The sequence below is a fragment of the Pagrus major genome, chromosome 8 (assembly GCF_040436345.1).
Source record: "Pagrus major chromosome 8, Pma_NU_1.0".
Taxonomy (NCBI): domain Eukaryota; kingdom Metazoa; phylum Chordata; class Actinopteri; order Spariformes; family Sparidae; genus Pagrus; species Pagrus major.
The window spans coordinates 25,051,384-25,075,674 of record NC_133222.1 but is presented as its reverse complement, the minus strand read 5'-3'; the positions used below and the strand labels follow the sequence as shown (position 1 = coordinate 25,075,674).

Below are 24,291 nucleotides of genomic sequence, written 5' to 3'. Positions count from 1 at the left end.
AGACCTCTCAGGATAAATCTCAGCAGCAACAGGCCAAAACAATATGATGTGACCATGCTGACTGTTGCCAGGACAACCAGATGCTGCTGAACGACGCCAGAACTTAAATGGTGTCGTCTCGTCAGGGAGACGACAGAGAATGAAAGAGAGCACAAAGATTGAAAAAAGAGGAGTCGAAGAGTTTAAAGGGCTGAAGGTCCCGCACTGAGACCTGATTTCACATAGAGAACTAAATATCTGATTGAACACAAATAAAACCCAAAGTAGTTCATAAGGCCTGTAGTAAAAGTGGAGCATTCTGGTGTTTGTAATTTGACCTTTTTGTCATTTTACTGTGTGAGCAGAGCATGGGTTAAGAAATTCCATAGCAAGACTTGTCTGCTTTGTTTTACTTTTGTGATGTTTTCCTACCTTTGTCTTCAGCCCATGAGGAATAAATACTGATGAACATATAACATAACAAGGTCCATCATAACCTCTAAAAACTTTGAAGGCAAGATCAACCCAATATTTATAGAGACTTGAGGCAAAACAAAAAAACATGAATGTCTGCCACATATCATATTTTTTCTACCAGGAAATGCTGTTTATTTCTTTAATTTCTGTAATTTCATTTAGAACTGAATTTTGCTTAAAAATTAAGGAAAATACCTGATAAACCGAACGTATGTATGGTGGCCAATTTTTGACAAAAGTGTCCAATCCAACTTTTTGACTCAAGATTTCTGCAATTGCAACACATTTGTTAGGTGATTGTTAGCTCAGGTCACAATGACTAGAATTTGTTTTACTTCAATTTAGTTCAGTGGTTTCTTATATGTCTTAAGCCATTTTAAAACATTAGTGCTAACCAGTCATTTATTTTCGTTTATTAATTATGATCCATTTGCAAAAAAAAACATTAGCAGGATGTTTGCTGTGACTGGCTACAACAATGGTACTGTAAGTTCACAAATCTACAACACTACGGTTTTATATCATGGTAAATGGACTATATCAGGGTTTTGGATTGTTGGTCAGACAAAGACAAGACATTTAAAGATGACCTTCAGTTCTGGAAAATTGTGATGGGTGTTTTCTGCCATTTTATCAACAAAATAAATATATATATATTTCTCTCTCTCTCTCTCTCTCTCTCTATATATATATATATATATATATATATATATATATATATATATATATATATATATATATATGTATATATATATAGTTCAGTTCAGTTCAGTTCATTATCTTGACCGCTTTTCCGTGAGGGTCGCGGAGATGTTGCCGCTTTACCCCCCCCTTTCAGGGGGTTGCGGGGGTTACTGGGGCCAAATCCAGTTTTCATAGGGCGGAGGCCAGGGTATATATATATATATATATATATATATATATATATATATACATATACATATATATATATATACATATACATATATATATATATATATATATATATATATACACATACCATCACATTAAAGGAATAGTTCACTCTAGAACGAAATTCAGTCATTATCGACTCACCCTCATGCTGATGAGAAGTCCGGTGTAGTTTCTTATTCCTCAAAGTGCAGCTAGAGACCCGCGGGGCTACCCTCCTGCAGCAAAAATCCATATAACGGGCGTAAATGGTGTCCGAGACAAAAAGGTCCACAAAAACTTTGTAATATTCCTCCATACTGCTCGTCCGCTATTTATGCCCGTTTTATGGATTTTTGCTGCAGGAGGGTACCCCTGCGGGTCTCCAGCTGCACTTTGAGGAATAAGAAACTACCCCGGACTTCTCATCAGCATGAGGGTGAGTCGATAATGACTGAATTTCGTTCTAGAGTGAACTATTCCTTTAATACATTACATACGAAAATTAACCCATGCAGTCCTTGTGCTATTTAAGTGATGTGAAATGCAAGTGAATGGGTGCAAAAACACTGGTATGGTCTGTATGTAAAAACCATAATAAGGAGTGTCCTGCTGTTGTTATAGAATATACAGCAACTCCAACTGCTTTAAGGAAAGAAGAGAGAAAACGAACAACAGAGAGCTGTCCACTGAGGGGAAAGTAATGTGAACAGCTGGTGGATTGAGCTCAGTATAGACAGGTCGCTCATCTGTGTGAGTGAATGTATGTATGTGTGTGTGTGTGTGTGTGTGTGTGTATGTGTTAGTGTGCACAGCTTAATGTCCTTTGTTTCTTGCCTCCTATTTGACCCCTGGGGACAAATACTAGCCTGCACAGGAGGTTGTGTGTTTGTGAGTGTGTGTGTGTGTGTGCCTGCATGTGTGTGCCTGTATGTGCCTGTCTATCGCACTCCCCCTCTTCTGTGCTCTTCTCTTGTCATTCGTCTGCTTAGTCATCTCTTAGTTCTCCTGCAGTAAATCAAACAGCTCTTTCCGGCACTTGCGTGCCCATAACCACTACATGTTAACCAGCAGTCATTCCTGACCTGCTGTGCTGTGGTAATAAAATCATTATTTTAAAACCATGTCATCTGACAAAATCTACTGAAATGAACATCACAGCCCCCAACCTTTATTTGTCAGATTACATCATGGTTTTGGAAAAGCTCTGTTTGCCCTGTACACACTGAAACACCAAACTGTTGTCTTAAGATTTATACACAATGCTAAGCTCAATAAGCTCAATGTTGGGGTGAGAATAACATTTTAGTCTTAATGGAGACCTGAAACTGAGATTAAAAGATGCTAAATTAATGTGGGAGTACTCTGAGTGAGGATAAACTGTGGTGAACACTGGAGTATTCACAAGATTCAACATTAAAGATGTATTGTCATTATGCAATACAAGATTATTTAAAAACATTTTTGTTGCATGTTCCTACTGTAAACACACACAAAAAACCCCAAACCTACACAGACTAATACATGTATATAAGTCCTTCCTGTCCCGCACCGTGCACGAACCATGCCAGTTTGTGATGTTTCCAGTTTCCAGGAATTTAACCTTCTTAAGTTTCCTTAAGAAGTATTTTTTTTTCTGTGCTTTTCTTTTCTTTTCTTTTTTTTTACCAGGGCAGCTATGTGTGAAGACCATGACACGTTCTCTCTGTGCTAACAGTGGAAATCTGGGCTAACGCAGAAATTGCTTTTACATTGTGTAAAGGGCAAGGTGGAATGATCTGTGCTGGTGAGATATCATTAGCTGGACTTATTGGCTTTCTTCCTTTGTAGAATTAAGCAGTACAAAACTGGCTCTATCAAATCAGCTCAGACCAGAATGATTATTTGATTCAGAAAAATTCTAAAAATTGTGACATTCCAGGTACTCGCACTGAGAAATACTACATAACTCATGTCTTTCAACGGGGTTACTGTATCAGATTAGGTGATCATGGTGCCTTCAATTCCTACTGTGACATCGCTGAGTGACATGTCAAACTACATGTTGTACTACAAATGACTCAACCCTCACCTCCAGCTGAAAACCTGTTAGCCTGATTAACTGGGACATAAAATAATTAGTAAAGCACAATCCAACAGATTAGATACAACCATATCTAAAGTAATCCATTCAGATCAAACGAGGACAGACACTCAGCCACGGACAAGCAAATTTAACCATATCAGTCAATCCCAGAAAAAACACCTTAATACCATAATTGCATCATTGGATGCAAGAAAAGTCACCTGGACATTTCGTTTGACTTCTATTGAGAAATATAGTTTTGGGGAGTTGTTCACTCAGTGGATTAAAACTCTCGACAACTCACCATCTGCATCAGTTATGACAAATAATCACACACCTCTCAATAGGGTTGGGCCAATGACAATGCTATCGTCCATCACTGACAGCTAAGCTCTCTACCATCAACATTGTAAAATATCACTCGTGTGGCTGCAATAACTAACTCTCTTAAAGGGAATGGGAGATGATACTCACGATTGGATTCATTTATGTCACGCCCAAAATACACCCATGACTAATTAAGAGTCTAAATACATCCCCGTTGCACAATGCACCTTATTTTGCACCCACATTATCCGCCATTTAACTAACAAAAGGGAGTTGGACACGCCCTCAATGCCCTCTATGCCCTATATGCCCTCTATGCACCAAAGATAATTCAAAAAAGGCTCTAGATGTATCTACATTTACATTTACATTTAGGGCAGAGAAGAGTCGCGACTTCGATGAGCGGCCTTTGTTTGCTCTCAGTGACGGCGGTACCAGCAGGCCAGCTGATGTAGTAGAGCGAAGTGCTCGTGTTGGGCTGTGTGGTCTGACCAGTGTTTGGAGGTAGATGGGTGCAGTTCCGTTGACGGCCTTGAAGGCCAGCACCATGGTCTTGAATCTGATCTGGGCCGCAACAGGAAGCCAGTGGAGGTCACGGAGGAGGGGGGTCATATGGGAGAATCTGGGTAGATTGAAAACGAGGCGTGCTGCAGCGTTCTGGATACATTGCAACGTTTTAGTCACAGAGGCTGGGAGTCCCGCCAAGAGCGAGTTGCAGTAGTCCAGGCGGGAGAAGACAAGTGTTTGGACCAGGAGTTACGTTGCGTCCTTTGTGAGGAAAGACCGGATCCTGCGGATGTTGTAGAGGGCAAATCTGCAGGATCGGGCAACCGCGGTGATGTTGGGGGTGCAGGATAGTCCATCGTCGAGGATTACGCCCAGGTTCCTCAGTCGATGAAGGCGATACCATGACGTCCTCAACAGTGACTGCCAGGTCCATGTGAGGGCAGTCTTTCCCCGGGATGAAGAGGAGTTCAGTTTTACTAAGGTTGAGCTTGAGGTTGTCCAAGTGGAGATGTCTGCCAGACATTCCGAGATGCACGTTGCAACGTGGGTATTGGAGGATGGGGGAAAAATCTCAAATATTTCAACTCAAAACTCAAACAATTTTCAATACAGCCCTTACTCTCTTCTCTATAATATGCCCCATCAAAGGGTTGCTTTACCTGGTTTTTAAATTTAGGACAATTTTCAAGAACAACAGGAATAAAACATGCATAAACAGAACATTTGTGACACTGACTTGATTAGCAAACACTGTTAGATTGTGGAAAACATGATGAAAAGACATCAAAACAAGAATGAGGGTCATGTGTTTAGTACAGCACTAACTCTGTTTTAATTGGTTGAGCTGACATGATTATGAAGACATGGGTCTTCTAGTAACTTAAAGCTATGGTCTACGATCTGAGAAAGATTTGAAAAAAGCACCCCCCCCACACACACACACACACACCCCTCCCCTCTGTGCTCCTTAATCCCTCCCCTCCGACCTCGTATCGCTCTCCCCTCGGAGCCTCCCGCGACACACCCCCTCCCGCAACAAACAACAAGAGCAACAAGCCGGCCGGCAGAAACCAAATACGGCTCCAGCGTTGAATGTGGAGTGACGATGTCGGATTCACAGGTAAGGTTATTACAATGCACGTTGAAACTAACGTAAATCTTGTAAGTCATTACAATGTCCACAGCTAAGCTCCACAGCCAAGCTAGCGTAACGTCATTAGCATGTTACAGCTACGTTACGTTACAGCTAGGTAATAAGTTACTATTTATCAACACTTAAGTTAGCCACTTCTAAAAGTTATTGAGGGCCAAGAGACTAACAGATGCTGCTGTCAGCTTTAATCACAACGATCGCTTCCACATTGTGGCTGAAAACTAAACCTGCATGAGCCTTGGACCAGCTGTGTCCCAGCTGTTGTCTGAGTAGCACCACGACCGCGACACAAATGTGCCCCGCAAACCGTAATCTCTTGTTTATGACAGATAAGACACACAAATACACACATCGTAACGCGTATATGATAATCCATCATATTGATTTAGCAAAGGCTTTGTTGAAAACAAATGGACAAGACCGGGAGGAGGGTTAGCAAAACAGTTGAGTAGTGACCAGGCAAGAGGTTGTTATGGAGAAATAAATCCGGACAGGATGATTGAAACCCCAACGCGAAGCGGTGTAAACATGATAGCAATTTTAGCTTACAATGCTAACACAGAGGCTAACGTCTCTGTCAAACAAGTAAACAAGTGTTGACAATAATGCAGAGACAGAAATTGTGTCGACGCCGTCTAATAACCCAGAAAAAAACAGCTTTCACAGTCATAAGCCAGCATCGGCATTAAAGTTATCTGTGTCACAACATCCACAATAAAGACGAAAGATTACCTGTTCAGGGCCAAACAAACCTCTTGCCCACTTGTAGTTTCAAATGCGGAAGTGGGTTGGAACGAGACGTGACCAGGAGCAGGAGAGTGAGCGAGGGGAATGGATGGAAAAATTGACCAATAGCAGCCATGCGGACCGCATGGCTGCTATTGGTCAATTTCTTTGCAGTTTTGCAGTCGCTAGAGAGAATGGATTTATTTGGTTCCTTTTGCTCTTCACATTGTGTAGGTCGTACTATTGGGCCATAACCACCATCTAAATAATGTTAATAATAATGATCAATCTTTCAAATCGTAGACCATAGCTTTAAGTATATCAGGGCCTGCAGATACTCTCCAGCTGAGTAAGCCTGCTTATTGCTGAAGCAAGCCTAGGCCTGTCTTTACTTTATCTCTCTCTCTTTCTCTCTCTCTCACACACACACACACACACTTATTACAACATTCCACAGCCTCCACATACAAACACACCACTCTTGTATTTCCTCACATTCCTTTGGTGTCACACACACACACACACACACACACACACACACACACACACACACACACACACATTTCACAATAAAGATGAAAAACCAACAAATACAGCACAGCGATCCTCTTTTTCCTTCTTTCCTTCCTTCCCCTTTAGTCCCTCCCCCTGTTTTTCCTGTCTTGGCACGCCAGACTACTCTTGAGAAATAGTTGTGAGAGCATGGATAATTTGTGCAACAGAAAGAATCCTCCACCCACTTGGGCATCTATGTGGAGCTGACACTGATGTTTGCAACATATTTATACCTATTATAAACATATTAACATATAATATTTAACATACTTTGTTTGTTGTTTGTTTCAGTGGAGAATTGTGGTGATCAATAATTCAAATGTGTGACAGAAATCCAAACCTTGCTGTGCTGTGAATTAATGCAGTTTTTAGAGTTATATAATTTCATTTTGTTTTATTTATTGAGTTTCAAAGATTCAACAAAATTTGGATTTTCTAAACAGCCCCAGCTTTATGTGCCCCGCTTAGTGCTAGTAAAGGATGCTGCTCTCACAAGTGATGATCCCAGTTGAAGAATTCCTGCCTTCAGGCTGTGACTAACAGCAGAAACAACAGCAGAGATTGTGTAGCCTGAAGCACAGGATAGACTCACAGAGGCGTGGCCTGGTTGTTGCTTAACCTGTTGACAGACAACCCTGGCAGCAACTTATGAATAGCTGCCAGACACACATGCACGCACAAAGATAGTTGGCTCATTCAAAGCAGCTCCTCCTTGCAAACAACAGCCAGAAATAGAGGTAGGAGGAATCAAAATATTGTACACTAATAGAACAGCTATTACTACCTATGAGATCTTATTGAAATACATTTTACACAGGTAACTTTCTTTCTTTTGTGTAAAAGTGCAAAGTAATTCATCTGATATTTGTTTTTTTAAGAATAAACTTAAATTGTTTTTGTTCCCCATTTAATCTAAAAACTAGAATCACTAGAGCACATGCGTCTGCTTAGCTCCGACAGTTCCCTTTAATTCAATCAAGCTCAATCTAATATCAAATAAAATATATTTAAATCCACTAGATCTGTTTTTTTATATTAAGCAAATTATCTGTATTACACAATCCAACAGATTAGCTGTAATTGTACTTACTCATAGATACCAGCCACATAAAAATGAATGATTTTTTTTTTAAATCAAGATCCATGCATTGAAAATGAAATGAAAGAAAGTGTCAAAAAACGCTTGCAATGTTAAAGAAAGTGAGAGAAAATGTATGGATCTATTCCTTTATTGGATGCGCACCAAACTTAATTGGGTCAATTCTGGGCCAAGACCCATCCTCCATCCAAGTTCCTTGGAAATCTGTTCAATGTTTTTTTGTGTAATCCTGCTACCAAACCAACCAACAATGGACACACACTAAAACATAACCTCCTTGGCAGATGTAAGTACGTTTACAGTGCTTAATAGCAACCACTAGCCCACAAACATTTCATTAATTTAGGCTGACATCATGATTGTGTTAGCCAATTTCTATTACTCTGTTGTGCCCTAACCAATCAATAGTGACTGATATATCCATCCTGCTGATGTTATTTTCTGTCAAAATGTTGAGGTACGGGTTGCTATGAGAAGTTTTTTTTTTTTGGAAATAGCAGTCACTGGGCAAAACAACAGTATTTCAGACATGTGTGCAGTGATTCAAGGCCTGGAACCAGGCAAGCAATAACACGCACTATAGCAAAATGAGCCAGTGTAACTTAAGTTCATAATGTATTCAATCTGTATTAAAAGGAGATGCATTCATAAACATTGTTGTTTTATCAGCTGTTAGCTGCTTAGTTAGCCAGCAACTCTAACAGCATCAATTCACAACCTCTTCAGAAATGAATTTGTGAAATACAGTACACAATAGTAGATCTGAAGGCACATCCACAGACCTGCCATCACCTGTGTTTAAGGGCTTTACTAACCTTTACTTACACAGGTGGGAAAGACCTGAGCTACAATCTGCTGACATGCCCTCGGCTAACTGTGTGGGTGGCAGAGAGATTACAGTTTTTACTTCTCTGATCGAAACATACTTATGATGACGGGCTCAGGCATTCATCGTTACCCTGGAATAAACAGTTTAAAACACAGAAGCTCAAAACCACTGTGACATGAAGCTGCATGAAAAGCATTAAAGCTTTACTATTTTGTTATTCTACATCTCCACAGAAATGCGAGGAAAAACAGCAAACCAAAGGTGCCTGGTTAAAAATGGTTTCACAACCACTGGGGCATAAATCTCCACACTAGTGAACTGTGACACTTTGATCACTCACATAAATCTGTTGAGAAAGCTGCAGCTGAGACTGCAGTGTTGACTCTATGATTCAGCACTGAGCAGTAGGGGAAAACATCCAGTGATTCATAGCTTGTTGTTTGTCTGCTAACTGTGCTCTACTGTAGTGTGAAACCAAGGGCAAGCAAAGTTTTCACTTACATCTCATTGACTTGTGTTTTCATACCTCAAACACAGATTTCAACAGATCATGAAAAACAGTTAAACTGACATTTGAGTTAAGATGTTACACATCACAATTGTTCTTTTGATCTTTAAGTTAAATTTAAGGAGAATAGGCATTCAGGTCAGAAGCTCTCTCACTGTGACCTGGCAGTACTTACTACTGAGCCACCGAGCTGCCTTAAATTCTTCTCTAGATAAGTAAATAGTTGATAATTGTGTACTCGCAGTATTCATGCTAATTGTGAAGACAGTACAATCAAACATCCTGGGAAAAAACCTGAGCTGTTAATTAGTCAAGAAATTTAATTTGATCCAGTCTATTCATGTTCTAGGAGATGACTACTGACTGCTAAGAATGTTGACTTGCATGGCAATCTTCTCTCTAATAGGCAGTCCATGACCAGTGTGATATGAGTCAGTCCAGAGCAGGACAAGGCCTTGTCTTTCAGCACCGGTCCAAATTTCAATGTGTCTCATAGACACTGGAGAAATGGGACAAAGTAACTGTGGTCACTTACTGTATTTGGCAGATTTCACAGACTCAAGAGACTTGCCGTGATAATACAAATGTCATTTTTCACACATTGTTGGTTTGGAGTAGTTATTGAAAATAGGGAATGCAGGGCATCCGGTAGCCTAGGGGCCTAACAGAGACATATTATGAAAAACTAAATTTTTCAGTGCTTGTGCACATACATTAGGGAATCTGGAGTGCATACCAACCCACAAACTGTTAAATAAGACAACACGGTCAGTTTTTGTGGGCTCCCTATGTCAGCAAACATGGGATTCAAGAAGCCATTCAGATATTGGTCTCCGTCTTCCATAAAGTGGAGGCTCATTTGAGCAATACACCCTGAATCTCCACCCATAGCTAGAGAGCTACTTTTTTGAAGGTCCACCATTGTTTTTCTCATAAACAATGGACCCTGCTAACGTGTCGAGTCGAAACTCTTGTATGTGCTAGCCATTTTACTTTGGAGGGTCAGTGCAATACAGAAACTGCTCTGTTGTTGGATGCTAGAATCAACATGAAAGTCTTCATCTACTCCCAACTGAGGATGTCAGGACCCAGTGGATTTACTTTGTTATTTATGTAAATATGAGAGAAAAACTATTGACTTGTGTGTGTGTTTGTGTGTGTCTGTGTGTGTGTGACTGCTGCGGTAAATTACAAGCTTAAGCATGTGTAACTTTAACTACAAACTGCATTATCAATGAGGGAATTATAATATTATTATAATTATAATACCTGTACAAGCTGAAGAATAGATCGATACCAGCTGTCTCTGACCAGACTTCAAACTTGGAAGCTGTAAGTTTTGCCATGTTTTATGTTGCTTTACTCTTTATTTTTTAGTTCAGCCTGTTAACATGTTGCTCAGCTAATGTGACTACTCCCAGTCTTGGGCGATGTTGAAATAATCCTGTAATATTGAGAGACAGTCAAGAGAAACTGTGTGAACATTAAGCCTTATTTGAAGCCAACTAATCCAGCTCAGCTACCGTTAGCTTTGTTCTCATATGTAGCCTGTTTTCCTCTGGATTCCTCACCTCTACGGGTGTGTGTTGCTGCTGTGTGTAAATGTACTTGATAGACATGCCCTGAAGGTAAATATATAGGTACATGTTAAAAACAAATGGTCAAACTGCAGGAATGAATTTGCTTGGCAACTGTTTGCAACTTTGATTAGCACCCAGGAGGTAGCTTGCTAACACCAGACAAAAACCATTACACAGCTGTAATGTTAGTGGCCTGTTGGACAGTGAGGCTGAGGTAAATAGAGATCATATTCCTTCTCTAACATGTGTGGTGGTGAGGAAAATGGATGCATTTTTTGAACATTTTAGCATGTAAACCTATTCCAGTAGTGACCTAATATAAAAGTATGAACCAACCATGTAATTACAATCCGTTAATTCACCATTCACCATCATTCATATTTCACCCTTCATTCTCTCGTCTCAATTTCCTATCACCGTGGTCTATTGTATGCTAACTAATGAAGTGAAAAATGACTGAATATTATATAAAATAAAAGAATTATTTTATACAAGTACACATCCTGCACTGCTTCATGACATTTGCATGTTGTTGCTTTGTGTCTTGTAAGCCAATGAGGGCTGAGCACCATGTGGTGGCAGGACACTTAAAATCAATCAATTAATCAATGTACTGTATACATGTATAAGTGCTTCTCCTGTTTTCTGAATGTCCTCACTGACAGAGATGACCTTTTTTAAAATGTACATTTTTCTGCACCATTTACACACATTAGATAAGAACTTTTTAAAAACAGCATACCTGATAAAACTAGCTCTTATTTTAGTCTGGACAGGAAAAAATTGTCATCTGACTGTCAACATTAACATGATTCTTAAGAGTGGAGACAAAAATGAAGCATAACAATAACAGTAATGAAGCCAGCTTTCTGTCACATTACTTTTTTCTATAGTCCTGTAGTGAACTGCATAATACACTAGGATTGAGGTGACCACTAGATCTTCATCTTCATTTTCATCATGTCAGGCAAATCATAATCATCATCTGTATCAGCTCCACTTTCCCTCTTTAGTACTAAAGCATAGACAGCACTGACTGCTTGACAGTATCTTCCAGACCATCGGGCACACATATTCAAAAGCTGTTTGGGGTGATCACTGAGGAAAAACTGATAACTGTCTGGTGTCGCCAAAGCCGTTTTAGGTGCTCTGTCTACTGACTTACTAGCTTTATGGGTGACACATGTGTGCTTTAACTCAGGGGTCAGTGAAAAAGACTGTGTTTGGTGGATCTGTATGTGTGTTCTGATGGCCAGAACATCCTAGTGGAGGCAGCGGTATGGGGGGTTGAGTGCCTCCGTCATGCAGGAGACAGAGGGGATTTCCTGCTGTAAGCCAGGCCTCCATGACTCAGTCAGTGAGTCAGGAGAAATAAATTGGCAAAAAAATGCGCACTGACAAAATAAGGACCATCGACTACCATTTTACTACTAAGACTGTCCTTTATGTCCATGACAAGGACTTGAAGCAAAAAATACAAAAAAGGAGGAAAAGGACTGCTAAGTACAGTATATAGTGTTTGTGATGTGTTTGTAAGACAGACATATAACCACGGTGCAAACAGAAAACCATTTCCCACTGATCTTAAAAATGTCTTCTTCTCGGTGCCATAAAGCTTCATTGTCGATCCATGGAGTAATATTACTCCATGTATGTCCGTAATATTAACGAGCTATGCTGTCGCACTGGGTGACATTTTCCTTTGTCAACATACATATATACACCATCCCAAAATACTCACTAGGGCACCAAATGTGGATTAATCTGCCACTGAAAATAGTCCCCAACAAAAGCACCACTTTATACTGTTTGACTAAAGGATATCTTATGAGCATTTCTGTACATAAGTAACACTCATCAGGGCTTCCTTAAAAAATGGAACTGTATCATCACTTACAATTGTAACAACACCTGTACACTCCAAAATTGGGGGGTTTCTAATGCTCATTGTATGTGCAACATCACGTTCAAAAAACAAGCGACTTTAGTTAGCATGCAGCAGTTTCTGAGTGTACTTCATTTCATTATCCTGCTACAACTCGAAACATAGTCAGTGTGCAATGAGAACATATATATACATCTACATACAGCTTGGCTTCTGGTGTTTTAAGAGTGTGTTATGAAGAAAATACATATACAGTATGTGTCACTCAATTTTTTATGCTGGACCAAACCAGATCAGATTTGTGTGCCAAGACAACCAATCTTCATATGTAGCTGTGGTAATGACATCGTAACTATAAATAGTTACGATGTCATTACCACAGCTACATATATATGCTTCCATGTGTCACTAGTGTGTACACTAGTGAAAAATAGAGATCCATCATCTCTCTCCCCAGTCCAATCATGTTCCACATTTCAGCTTGTCCTCCATACCGCTCTGCAGCAGCATGGATTCTGCTCAGCCACTCTGATGCACTTCCATTACTCTGGACTTGACAATGATGCTTGTGTGTCACGTTAGAAGTGACACAAAAGACACTTAGAAATCTGACATGAGCGGCTAAAGCATCTGGACTGACTCTCTGATTTGAATGCATTTAAACTTCTTCCAAATGTGGTTTGGATCTGATTTACAAAAATCTAATTTCATGTGGGTTTTTTGGTTTTTTTGCTATCTAGACTTCCTAAAATCAGGACATATCCTAAATAAATATGTTTAAATAAATAATTATTCTTCTTCTCATACAGTAATGTCTGTTCTAGTGGTCCTGAAATGATGCACAGATCTACTTCTTCATCGAAAAATATAATGCTGATGTTAACTTTTTTTTCCTTTTACTTCTGAGTTAAATGCTAGTGCTTCTGGGGATAAAAAAGAAATGACCAGCTTCCACCACCTCCAAGCCGGCCGCAGTGACATCTCATGACAGACAACCTGTAACAAGCATCGGTCCCACCCTTAAACAAGTGTGTGTTGCAAATCGATACTCAGCAAATGTCTGTGCAGGAAACCTGAGAGAAAGAGGTTTTTAAAAGTCGGTGTATTCAGCTCTCAGTCATTTTGTAGCTTCTAACTGAATCTCTTTAGTTTCTCTTGTCCTGCTTATTCTTTCAAACATCTGCTTTGTTTTACTGTTTCATCGTGTTCACTTTCAGCTGTTTGGGAGTCATGTTTAGTTACTGCTGGTGAAAACACAACATTTCCTGTGATGCTGCTTCATAATAAATGCTTTTAAATGACTAAATAACGGGGGCTTTTATTGTGAAGAAGTTACAGGAATTTAAAAGTGTTTGAAGCTGAATTAGCGGAGCCACTTTGTTAGCTGTGATTGTTTGGGACAAGTGCATCATTGGTTAAGACACACCTTCAAGCAGGTAGCCCAGCTATGATGGAAATGCAAGTCCCTGCTGCATTGAGTCAAACCGAATAAAGCCAGGCCAGCAGATGTAATGGAAAAAGGCATAGGTTCCACATTTAAGCAATTTATTTTCCACTATAAGCAATACATTTAAGTCAAACCTGAATTAACACTTACAATTAGCTGACACAACATAGCAGAGTTGTGACTGGCAAAGCTTTGACATGGCTTTCACAACAGTGGAATGTTATTTTACATTAATAACACACTAATTACTGGCATGTAATCACTAGTTACACACAAACAGCGACCTGCTCCACAGTATTTCACTGTCTGCCACATTCCTGACTGTGTAGTTAACACACAACTCACACACTCACACACACACACACAAACACACACACAGTGGTATGACATGAGCAGTGAGCCAACACTGATGCAGAAGCCTTTCGAACAATAGCAGGGAAGGACTGTTACGGCCAGTTTCTTTTTCTGTCTACTTTTTTGTCCTCTCCTCATTCCATTCCTTACTTCTAACTACTTTTCTCTCCCTCCTCACCAAACCATTTTTCTCTTCCTCCAGTCAACCAGTCCCCTCTGTCTCTCTGCTTTACTAAATCAATGTCATATTTAATACTTGCACATATCATCTTGTTCTGCCTCTCTTTCTGCCTTCCTTCTCTCTCTGCTCTAGTTTAACTGAAGCATTTTTCTCTTTCAGGCGACTGATCGCCTCCCTGTGTCCTCTGACCATAAAACCTTCATTTCTCTCCACTTTCCTCTGAGTCAGCAGAAAGACAGACCACGGCTCTCCCCCGCCTGTCTTTCTTTTTTTCTCTCTTTCTTCCTTCCCAGCCATAACTGGACGGCTTACTTCTGCTGTGTGCTCCGCTTCTGTGCAGTGATGCATTCAAGGAAGAAAGTTTTTAAAAAATGTGTGCAGTGTATCTTTAGGATTCAGTAAGGAAAGCTCTGAAGATGATGATAGGCATCAAGTTATAAACTTATGTAAATTCTTATTAAAGTATTAAGATATGAAGCCTATGCCACAATTCTGCTTCAGTTTCTTTTAACAACCAATTTGTGATGTTTTACTTATTCTGTCGGCATATAGTTTCCATTGTTGTTATACTTAATAGCCTACATTTAACAAAAGAAGTCAAGTCTTTGAGTTTCTTTAACTTTTAAATATTTACGTACATAACAAGACAATAGCAGATGACAAAAGTTTTTGATTTCTGAAAACTCACTTTTTTAGCAACTATATCCTTTATGTTCATGCACATTCCTTTACAGGACAGTGAAGTCTCTTCGAAATGTGTCTACTGACTTTAAACCCTTGACCACAAACACAGACACACAAAAAAGTACACACACTCCCTGCTGGGAACCAACAAAAGGGAGGAATCTGCCACAAAAAAAAAAAAGAAAAGCCAGGGAGTGCCATAAAGTCAGTGATTTTGCATGCACACATTGATATCTCTCTCTCAAACACACACACACACACACACACACACACACACACACACGCACACACGCACACACGCACACACACACTCACCAGATAGTTCATTTTGTCCCTGCTGCAGTGAGGCGGCTGTGGTAACTCCAGGGCAGGGCTGTAGCTCAGCCCGTGACACACTTTGCCAACTAGATCCTTTGTGGAAAGTAGATCACAAAAGATCCCAAAACTCCTCCAAATCTCCTCCTCCACCCTCCCTCCTTCCTTTCCTCCTGTGTCCTTTTGTCCTCCTTCGTGTTCTTCTCCGTGTCTCTCCCTCTGTCCTGTTCAGTCTCGTTCTCAGTAGTCAAGCAGATCCCGACACATTCTGCCGCTCTGTGATCTCACACAGCAAGAATGAGACTGCTACTTGGCCCATTTACTTCTACCCTGTGCGCCCCTTCTTTCTCTCTTGATCTCCCTCTCTCTCTCTCACTTGCCTGAGGAAAAGAGGGAGGAGTGTGTAATCTGACACGTCACTTCCTGTTGGATCCTGATATTCCCTCTATCCACTCTAGCTATTGGCCTGAGGCATGCAAATGAGCTTTCTCTCCACTGCCCCTTCTACCCCCTCTCTCTCTCCCCCTGGCTGTTAGAGACTGCCATTGCGTTGGAAAAGCTGCTGAGACTCACTCATACAGTGTACTGCACATGAGCAAAAGGCAACAACTGTCTTTCCCCTTAGATTGGTGCCTTGAAGAGCTGTTAACTAACCTGAAGCTGCTTCATTAGAGGTCCACACAAAGACAATCACTGTGTCCCATGGCAACAAATCATATCAAAGACAATTAACCCATGTCAAGAATGTTCTGTAACAGACTCTCTTACGGGTCCCATAGTTTCCTCTAATTTCCCACAATTATGTTATATTTAATCGTATATTCTTAGGAAAGTAAAATGAGACCAGCGTTAACTTGGTTCACTTTTTCACTGCCATTGTGATGTCTTTAGGTCAGTTTACAGCAGGTCAGCAGAACATATATAATATGAAATATTAAATTTGGCTAATGAAAAGTCAAAAAGTATTGCCAGGATTATCTTCGTTCCTTAATTTCATTTTATTTCCTTAATTTTTAATTTTCATCTATGAAAATGGGTGTTGGAAAAAAATGGATGAATGCAAAAACTTTTTTTTTTTTTGTCAGCCTCATTTGTGTGTTTTTGCAATACTCATTTTGGCCACAAGAGGTTGAAGTGCACCAAAACACCATATTCTCAATAGGAGTACAAGTATTCGTGATTTCTTCCAGGTGAGTTTTAATTTCTCCATGTACTACAAGCACAAGGTATTGTGGGTTAGCAAGTTATGTAACTAGGGATGCATTGTATGGATTTTTTTCAACCGTACTGATAACTGCTGATTAACTGCTTCTCATGGTCAATATCGATAAGATAACCGATAATTTTACATTTATGTATTCTAAAGACATTCCTAACCTGTAGTTTCTGCACACCTGAGGGTAAGAAAGGCTAAGATATAGTGAGCAAAAAAAGGATAATTTAATGCAACATTATATAACATAACAGCTTCAGAATCATGTTAATAGTACAGTGTCTTGTAATAGGGTGAATGGTGTCTCTGTCACTTATTTCTGCACTATGTAACTTCAGTGAGAAGGTAGGATCACAGCGTTACATACATGTTTAATTCAACATACAAGTTTTCAAGACATAACATTGTTCCGACCTAATGACTTTTGTCTGTAGTTAGCATCTACATTACACTATATGTTGTTGTACATACATATTTGTATTTACAACAGTGATGTTGCACTCAGAAACTGTGGGGGACGCCAAAAAGCATAAAATGCCATTTTCAACATAATATTGCTTTAGTATTCCATAGCTGTAGTAAGATTTGTTGCATTAAACTGGTAGACTTTTTTGCCTCCTCTCAAAATCCTGGGGCACTTGTATTGCAATGTTGTGTTCCTCTGAAACTGTACATATAAGAAAGTCCACACTAGCAATGACCTGTCCATAGCCTACTAGAGGTGGGAATCACAGGGTACCTCATGATATGATACAATACCCGATACATGGCCCACGATACCGATAATTTGCAAGACAATCATATAATGATACATCACGATATCTGTCTAACTGAAGAATATAAAATGCCTGTAAAAAGGGAAAGTGCAGGAATTCTCTATTTATTCACTGCAATTTGGTGTCAATTTCACAGAATTTGAAACTAACTGAGATTAAATACTGTACAAAAAGTCTTAGCATAGTGCCTCTTTTACAAACACACTGACTGTAACTTGGCAATGTACACATGTGCCAACACATAAACTGTTATTAGTCCAAACTGTTAAAAATCAGCACAGTTCTGCAGCACAGCAAGTTTTTCAGTCTGTAAAATACATTTACAGAGCTACAGAACAACCATGAAAACAAATGAGTGTAAAAAACATGCATTTCTTTATCAAAAGCACATATAAAAATACAAATTTTAGTGCATTTTGCTAGCATAACCAACTTGCGTATGTAAACCTGAACACCCCTGAATGATGTGTTATTACCGAATCCGGTTATGTTATTACCGAATCCGGTTATGTTCTCACAAGACACTTCCTACTCCATCTCTGAAGGTATATACACAGTAGCTCTGGTAATGTCTGTTTTCGGCAGTTTATAAGCTCTAGTTTTGCAAGTAACCACTTCTTCGGCCACTCTCCCAGTCTCCTGCTGCCCCTGTCTGGGTCATTCATCCTCTGGAGCAGCTCTTCAGAGTGTCTCTGGACTCGTCAGGTGGGCTGCTGCTGGGCGGCCCTGCCGCTGCTACACCATTTGGCCTATCTGCTCTACTGAACCAACCCAGAGACACTGCAGCTGTGGTGTGGTGTGTTTACCGGCAGGGCAACTACGGCTCACAGTCTGCTACATCAGCTCTGCCGCAGGCTCCTTGTTTTACAAACCAACCGTGAGAAAAACACAAGTGCATTTCCCAACTGTATGTCCAGTGGCTATCTGGTGTTAATGGGTTGTGCTTGAGGTTTCTCACAGTTATTTCACACAAACAGCCAGCAGTGGAGCTGATGAGGCAGACTGTGAGCCCTAGTTGCCCCAGTAAACACACCACCACAACTGGCTGTTGCAGCATCAGTGTCTCTGAGCTTGTTAGGTAGATCGGACAGACTGGGTGTCAGCTCTACCTAACAAGCCCAGAGCGACAGTGATGAGCAGGAGCAGCAGAAGACCGGGAGAGAGGCCAAAGAGGTTGTGTGTTGTCTGCAAAATTACAGCTCAAAAATCATCGTTTGTGTGTGTGTGTTTGTGTGTGTAGTGTTTCCCACAGAATCAGACTTTAATTGTGGTGGTGGCTGTCCAGCTGGGGTGCCATAGGGCGTGAGCCAGCTAACTTCCGGTTTAGCACCCAGCTAACTTGAATGGGGATAAAATGTAATCAGGCGGCTCTTCTAGACTCTCCAAATTTTATTGGACTGAATTGCTCAAATTCTGACAGTAAAACGAGTCATTTCGTAGGGGTTGTGCGGCTTTTATTACCGTTTTACAGAAGCGTCTTTCACAATGTTGTGTCACGTGACGATGTAATTACGCGGCTTGGCCATGACAAAAACTGGCTTCAAGGCCTGGCACTCTTTGTGGGGGCTTGATTTCGATGATGGGGCCAGCCGTCTTCTTTGCAGAGGAAGTTACGGTCAAGCCAACTGTGTTAAATAGTCCTCCTCCTCTTCTTCGTTGGTTTTACTGGCGGATTAAAAACCACACCACCATCCACTGTATCGGAGTATATAACATCATGCTATTCACTGACGGATGCGCTGTCTTGAGTGAGTGAGAACTGGATGCATGGCTACAAAATCAGAAAATCAATATGTGGCGGTGAATGTTGATATTGTGGCGGACCGCCACAAAAAAATAAATGTGTGGGAAACACTGTGTATGTGTGTGTGTGTGTGTTAACAGTTTGAATCAAGATGGAGAACGCCACCAACAAAGCCAACCAATCAGAGGCAGAGAAGGGCGGGTCTTGTGAGAACATAAGTGGGTTCCATAATAACGTGCAAATGACCCATCCTCTGCCTCTGATCTGCAAGTCATGCCTTCACCAGAGTAGGTTTAGCTACTGGTCCTATGGCGATTGTCTGCATTGCCAGTTGAAGAAAAAAAAAAAAAAAAAAAATTTCTCTGCAAAAAGTATTACAATCAAGCCCCCAACGAAGAGCACCAGGCATTTAAGCCAACTTTCATAGTGGCCAAACCGTGTAATTACATCGTCACATGACGCACTGGGGCCCAAAAACACTTTTTCCCATTACATTGTGAAAGAAGCATCTTTAAAATGTTGGATACATTTTGTGAGCGTCACAACCTCTGTGAAGTGACTCGTTTCACTGTCATAATTTGAGCCATTCGGTCCAATAAAACTGGGGAAGTCTGTAAGAGCTGCACAATTAAAATATCTTATCCCCATTCAAGGTAGCTGGGCGCTAAACTGGAAGTTAGCTGGCTTGGTCAGCAGAGGTTTCTAGTGCGCACACTCTAGGGGCCCCACAACACGGAAGACCTGGGTATTTTTTTGTTAGGAAGTCGAGCCAATTTGGCTTCATGCGCCACTAAGCATCTTTCATAGAAGTGAACGGGGCTCCGTCTCCAAGGCTGTGTCCAGGTTTTAATGTAACATCCTTGGTTACAATCCATCATGTTTTTGGTCTTTTATCCATGCTGATAGTCTTCCAGTCTGATCATTTGCTTACATGACTGGCCAAGGCAACTGGACGCTGGGTTGCACTCCTCCAATGTGGATTGTGTTTGAACAGAAGCAGTAGCACAAGAGAAAAGAAAATCTATGTACCTCTGGTTCCCCCTGCCTCTCATCTAATATTTGATGAACAGTAGTTACATTGTGTCTGTTACTGACCAGTACTAGTGGCAACTATCCAGCAGAACATTCCACACACCTACACACACACTTCTTCTTCCATGACCTGAGCACTGCCCTCTCTGACCGCAACACTTGACAACAACAGCCTTTGTCACACTGACCTACAAATCGTAAGTGCATGTCACACATACACACACACGCACGCAAGAACAGAAAGCAACCATTGAGGATTAAGCGATGTAGGGCAATGTGAATCTGAATATGGTAATGGTCTCTGCTGGGGAAGAACTTCATGGACACTCAGTTCCTGTGTCTTCACTCTCAGTTCAGGTTGATGACATTCATACTGGAGCTCAGGCTCAACACTATCAGTCATTTAAAGGTAGAATATGTAAGATTTCTGCAGTAAAATGTCGAAAAACAACTACCCCTTTGTTATATACTTTGTTTAGTTGTGTACTTACATTATCCTAAATGTTTCCAACAATCATCACGTAAACGAAAAACCAGGCCTTTACATTTTCCAGTGGAAAAATTGTTTTTTGGTCATGCACCATATATGCTACTACTGTATTTTCTATAGTATTTTGTCCCAGGATCCAGAAGTGGACAGGATGTTTGGTACAGAACAGTCCTCGAATGCCAGAAAGATACCCAAAGACAAAATGTGTATTGAGACCGGTTGAGACCGTGATAGTAAGGCATTAAAAATGCAGCTCCCTCGTTCATTTTGACGAGACTTTGGCACTGATGCACCTGTATCCACGAAGAATTCCCCAGCAAACACAAGGCAGTCAATGATAATTTTCATGGACTAAAGCAAAAGAAAATCCATTTCATATAAACATCTTCATCTTTAATTCTGTGCAAAATTTTTGTCTGTGTCAAATAATAAATCTTGTGCCCTTGTATTATAATCTGTGTATAATAGGTCGGCAAATATATATGCAAGGAATAATAGGAATGATTCAAATCTCTCAATATAATAATTTAACATTTTGATAGTGTATTTGATAATTATCCTTTACTTAACAAGTTTTTAGTAACTACATAGTAAGATCTTACTGCTTTAAATGTCTGATGTCAATAATGACTTCCAACAGCAACAGAATTTTTACAATGTTAGTGAGTATGACATCATATTTGTTTGAATTTTTTCTTACATTTCACTTATTTATTTTCCTCACTGAAACACACTTCCAATGTGTCCTTCAGTGAAGTCATTCTTGTAATAAGTCATTCTAATTTGTCAGTTTCCCAGTCTGTGTTGCTGAAGAGGGCTGTTTGTTTCTTGTTTATCAGTGAGGTCCCAAAGGTGTCAAATCTTACATATAGTGGCTGTGAGTCACTTGCCTGACTTAAATTACTGAATTCCTCTGCTTATGCATCTCAGCCTTTCACTTCAGTGTAGAGTAAAACCCCATCCTGAATAAAAGCAGAATAAAATGAATGACAGGGTGTGTCGATGAGCATCTCCTCTCTCATCTTCAGTCACTTCACTCTTCTTCCATTCTCTCTTCATGGTTAATAATTTCATTAACCCCTGTCAGATCTCTGCTCTGGTCCAGTGGCTGACTCACATTAATTGATGAGCTTGGAGAGTGTGTGTGTGTTTGTGTGTGTATCGGACTGGGCGTTCATCATTTAGGCCGCTTATTTTAACAGCAAGCGATCTCTCTCAGCCCTGTGCATAAAATACGAATACTCCATATGCTACTGTTGGGTGAAAATCTTGTGTGTCTGATTTTTTTTTTATATGTCCATTCTTTAAGATAAGAACTATTGATGTCTCCATGGGCTGATGACCATCTCAATCCATCTAGGCTCATATTTCCAAAACAATGAAATGAAAACAGGCTGAAGATTTTCACATGACAACTGTGAAGTGCTTCTCATTCACCACTTGTTTCACATAAATTCTAAAGTCTGTGAAAGTTGGCGGTATTACCTTAGGCCAAATATCGGGGCAATTATTTTTAATTCACCACAAGCAGCAGGACAGGACAAAAGGATCATTGTATTGATACAAAATGGCATAGCACACATATTGTGGATATAACGACTAAGTGGGTAAAGGCAAGTATTAGAACACGTAGAACAGTCTGGTAAGTTCAGAAAATGACATCACTTTACTGTAATGATGCCTTTAAAAGAAGGAAAAGACAACCATAATCTCATATCAAAATGACTAGAATAATACATATCAATATAATGCCTGGACTACAGCCATATCTCACTGTCGGTCCAGCTAACCAGCTAATGAGATATGAATGCATCAAACATGCATTTATGATTAATCAGATGTATACACTTTGAAATAACATCATGAAAGCAGACAATTAAATGGTATGTTGGATAGTGCAGGATTTCTACCCAGAAGCTACTGTAAACAAACATTGTGATTGCTTCTATATTATTTCCACTTAGGCGCGCAAGTCCAAGTTGTGTGTTGCGGTGTGAGCTCTATCAAAATGCTTGTAGTTCACAGAACTACAGTGGCAGAAGAGGTGCCTCATTACGCTTGGGCTTGAAATGTGCATACGCCACTTTCTAAGCATAAATTGGGATTTATAAAAAAAATACTTCACATGTATCATGTGTCAAATACTTTGACCTCCATGTCATAGCCAACAGTACCCTGACTGTTGTTAGTTACTGCGATGACTCCTCAGAGAGATTGTCAGACCTTACGCTGGTGCCGTTACATCTTAACCTACTGCTTTCAAAGCCCGGAAATGAAGCCATCAAAAGCTCTTATTTTTTGGCATACGTACATTTCCTCATTTGTACGTACACAAAGATTTAGTGTGGATTCCCCTGCTGAGTTTTATAAATAAGGCCCCAGGTCCAGTACAGTGACAGCAGTTGGTGATTTGCTGCTGTCATGACATGGCCAGTGTAAGGGGGAGGGGTAGGGGGGCAGTTATGTTTCTCATGCCTCCATGCTGGAGGTCAACAGTCTTGCAGCATCTTTCAATATGGGACTGCACAGTGAAAGCCTCACATTCACTGCACAGCAACAGCCATTCAGAGCTGTCTGGAGCATTATCATAAATCTGTGGCATGAATGTCATGCTGTCAGTTCAACACAAAGAAGACATAGCATATGGACTCTACCTATTCTAGAGAGATACACACTCAATCCACACTGTATTTACAATGACATTTCAGGCAGTAACTGGTCCAACTCTGATGGGATGTAGTCTGATAGATACAACACTACATATTTGTAATTCAGATGTAACTGGAGCAAAATATTTGGAGGTTTTGATTAGAGCTTGACATCAAACCTAAAAACTCTTTTGGCACTGACAGAAATTGTTTATAGTCCTAGTAGTCAGTATCAAAAACTGTACCTGTAAAGCTACCAAAAAACTAAAAACTTGCTGTAATACAGTTTCAAACCATTATCACTTCTAATGATTGTACTGAACTCATGTCTAAACGCTTCAAAAACCATATTCCACATTCTCAAAGACTGACACAGTGGAGAAACAGTCATGCCAGAGGCAACACTTTGTTCTACTGTGTCAGACAATCATCTCTTTGTCAGTGAAGTAAAATGACAGACACTGTAGGGAACACCACCACACAGCCTACGGAATGTGTCAAGTATGGACCTATTCACCTCCCTGTCTAACACCATCTCCATTCTCTCTATGTATTTTCTCCGTCTCTTCCCGCACCTAGTTCAATCAGCAGCGGCGCACTTAAGTACCACAAATATTGCTTCTTACTTACTTCTATAACTACAACTAGCTGCTGTTTACCCATAGAACCAGTAAGCGTTAGATTTTTTAGATTTGAGGGGGAATACCATCCCCCTTGTTAGCAAAACGACCAAAATGCATCCCACTTAACCTGCCATCCCCTCTCTCAATCCCTGAGTAGCAGAAGAGAGTCCATGGGCAGAGGGGTTGTTTAGCTAAACATGTTG

The 24,291-nt window shown here is 40.3% G+C and overlaps 1 protein-coding gene across 2 annotated transcripts in view; it reads right to left on the bottom strand.

The window, feature by feature from the left end:
* The window catches only part of bcar1 (BCAR1 scaffold protein, Cas family member), a 96,205-nt gene that overhangs the window by 40,514 nt on the left and 31,400 nt on the right, over positions 1 to 24,291 (bottom strand). Inside the window, exon 1 of one of the 2 annotated variants that reach the window (XM_073471445.1) lies at positions 15,563 to 15,896. The exons of the other annotated variant lie outside the window; for it this stretch is intronic. Coding sequence (XP_073327546.1) covers positions 15,563 to 15,574 — 12 coding nt within the window. The 5' untranslated portion in view covers positions 15,575 to 15,896. Of the gene's footprint in view, positions 1 to 15,562; positions 15,897 to 24,291 lie in introns of those variants that run through there. 2 annotated transcript variants of the gene reach the window in all.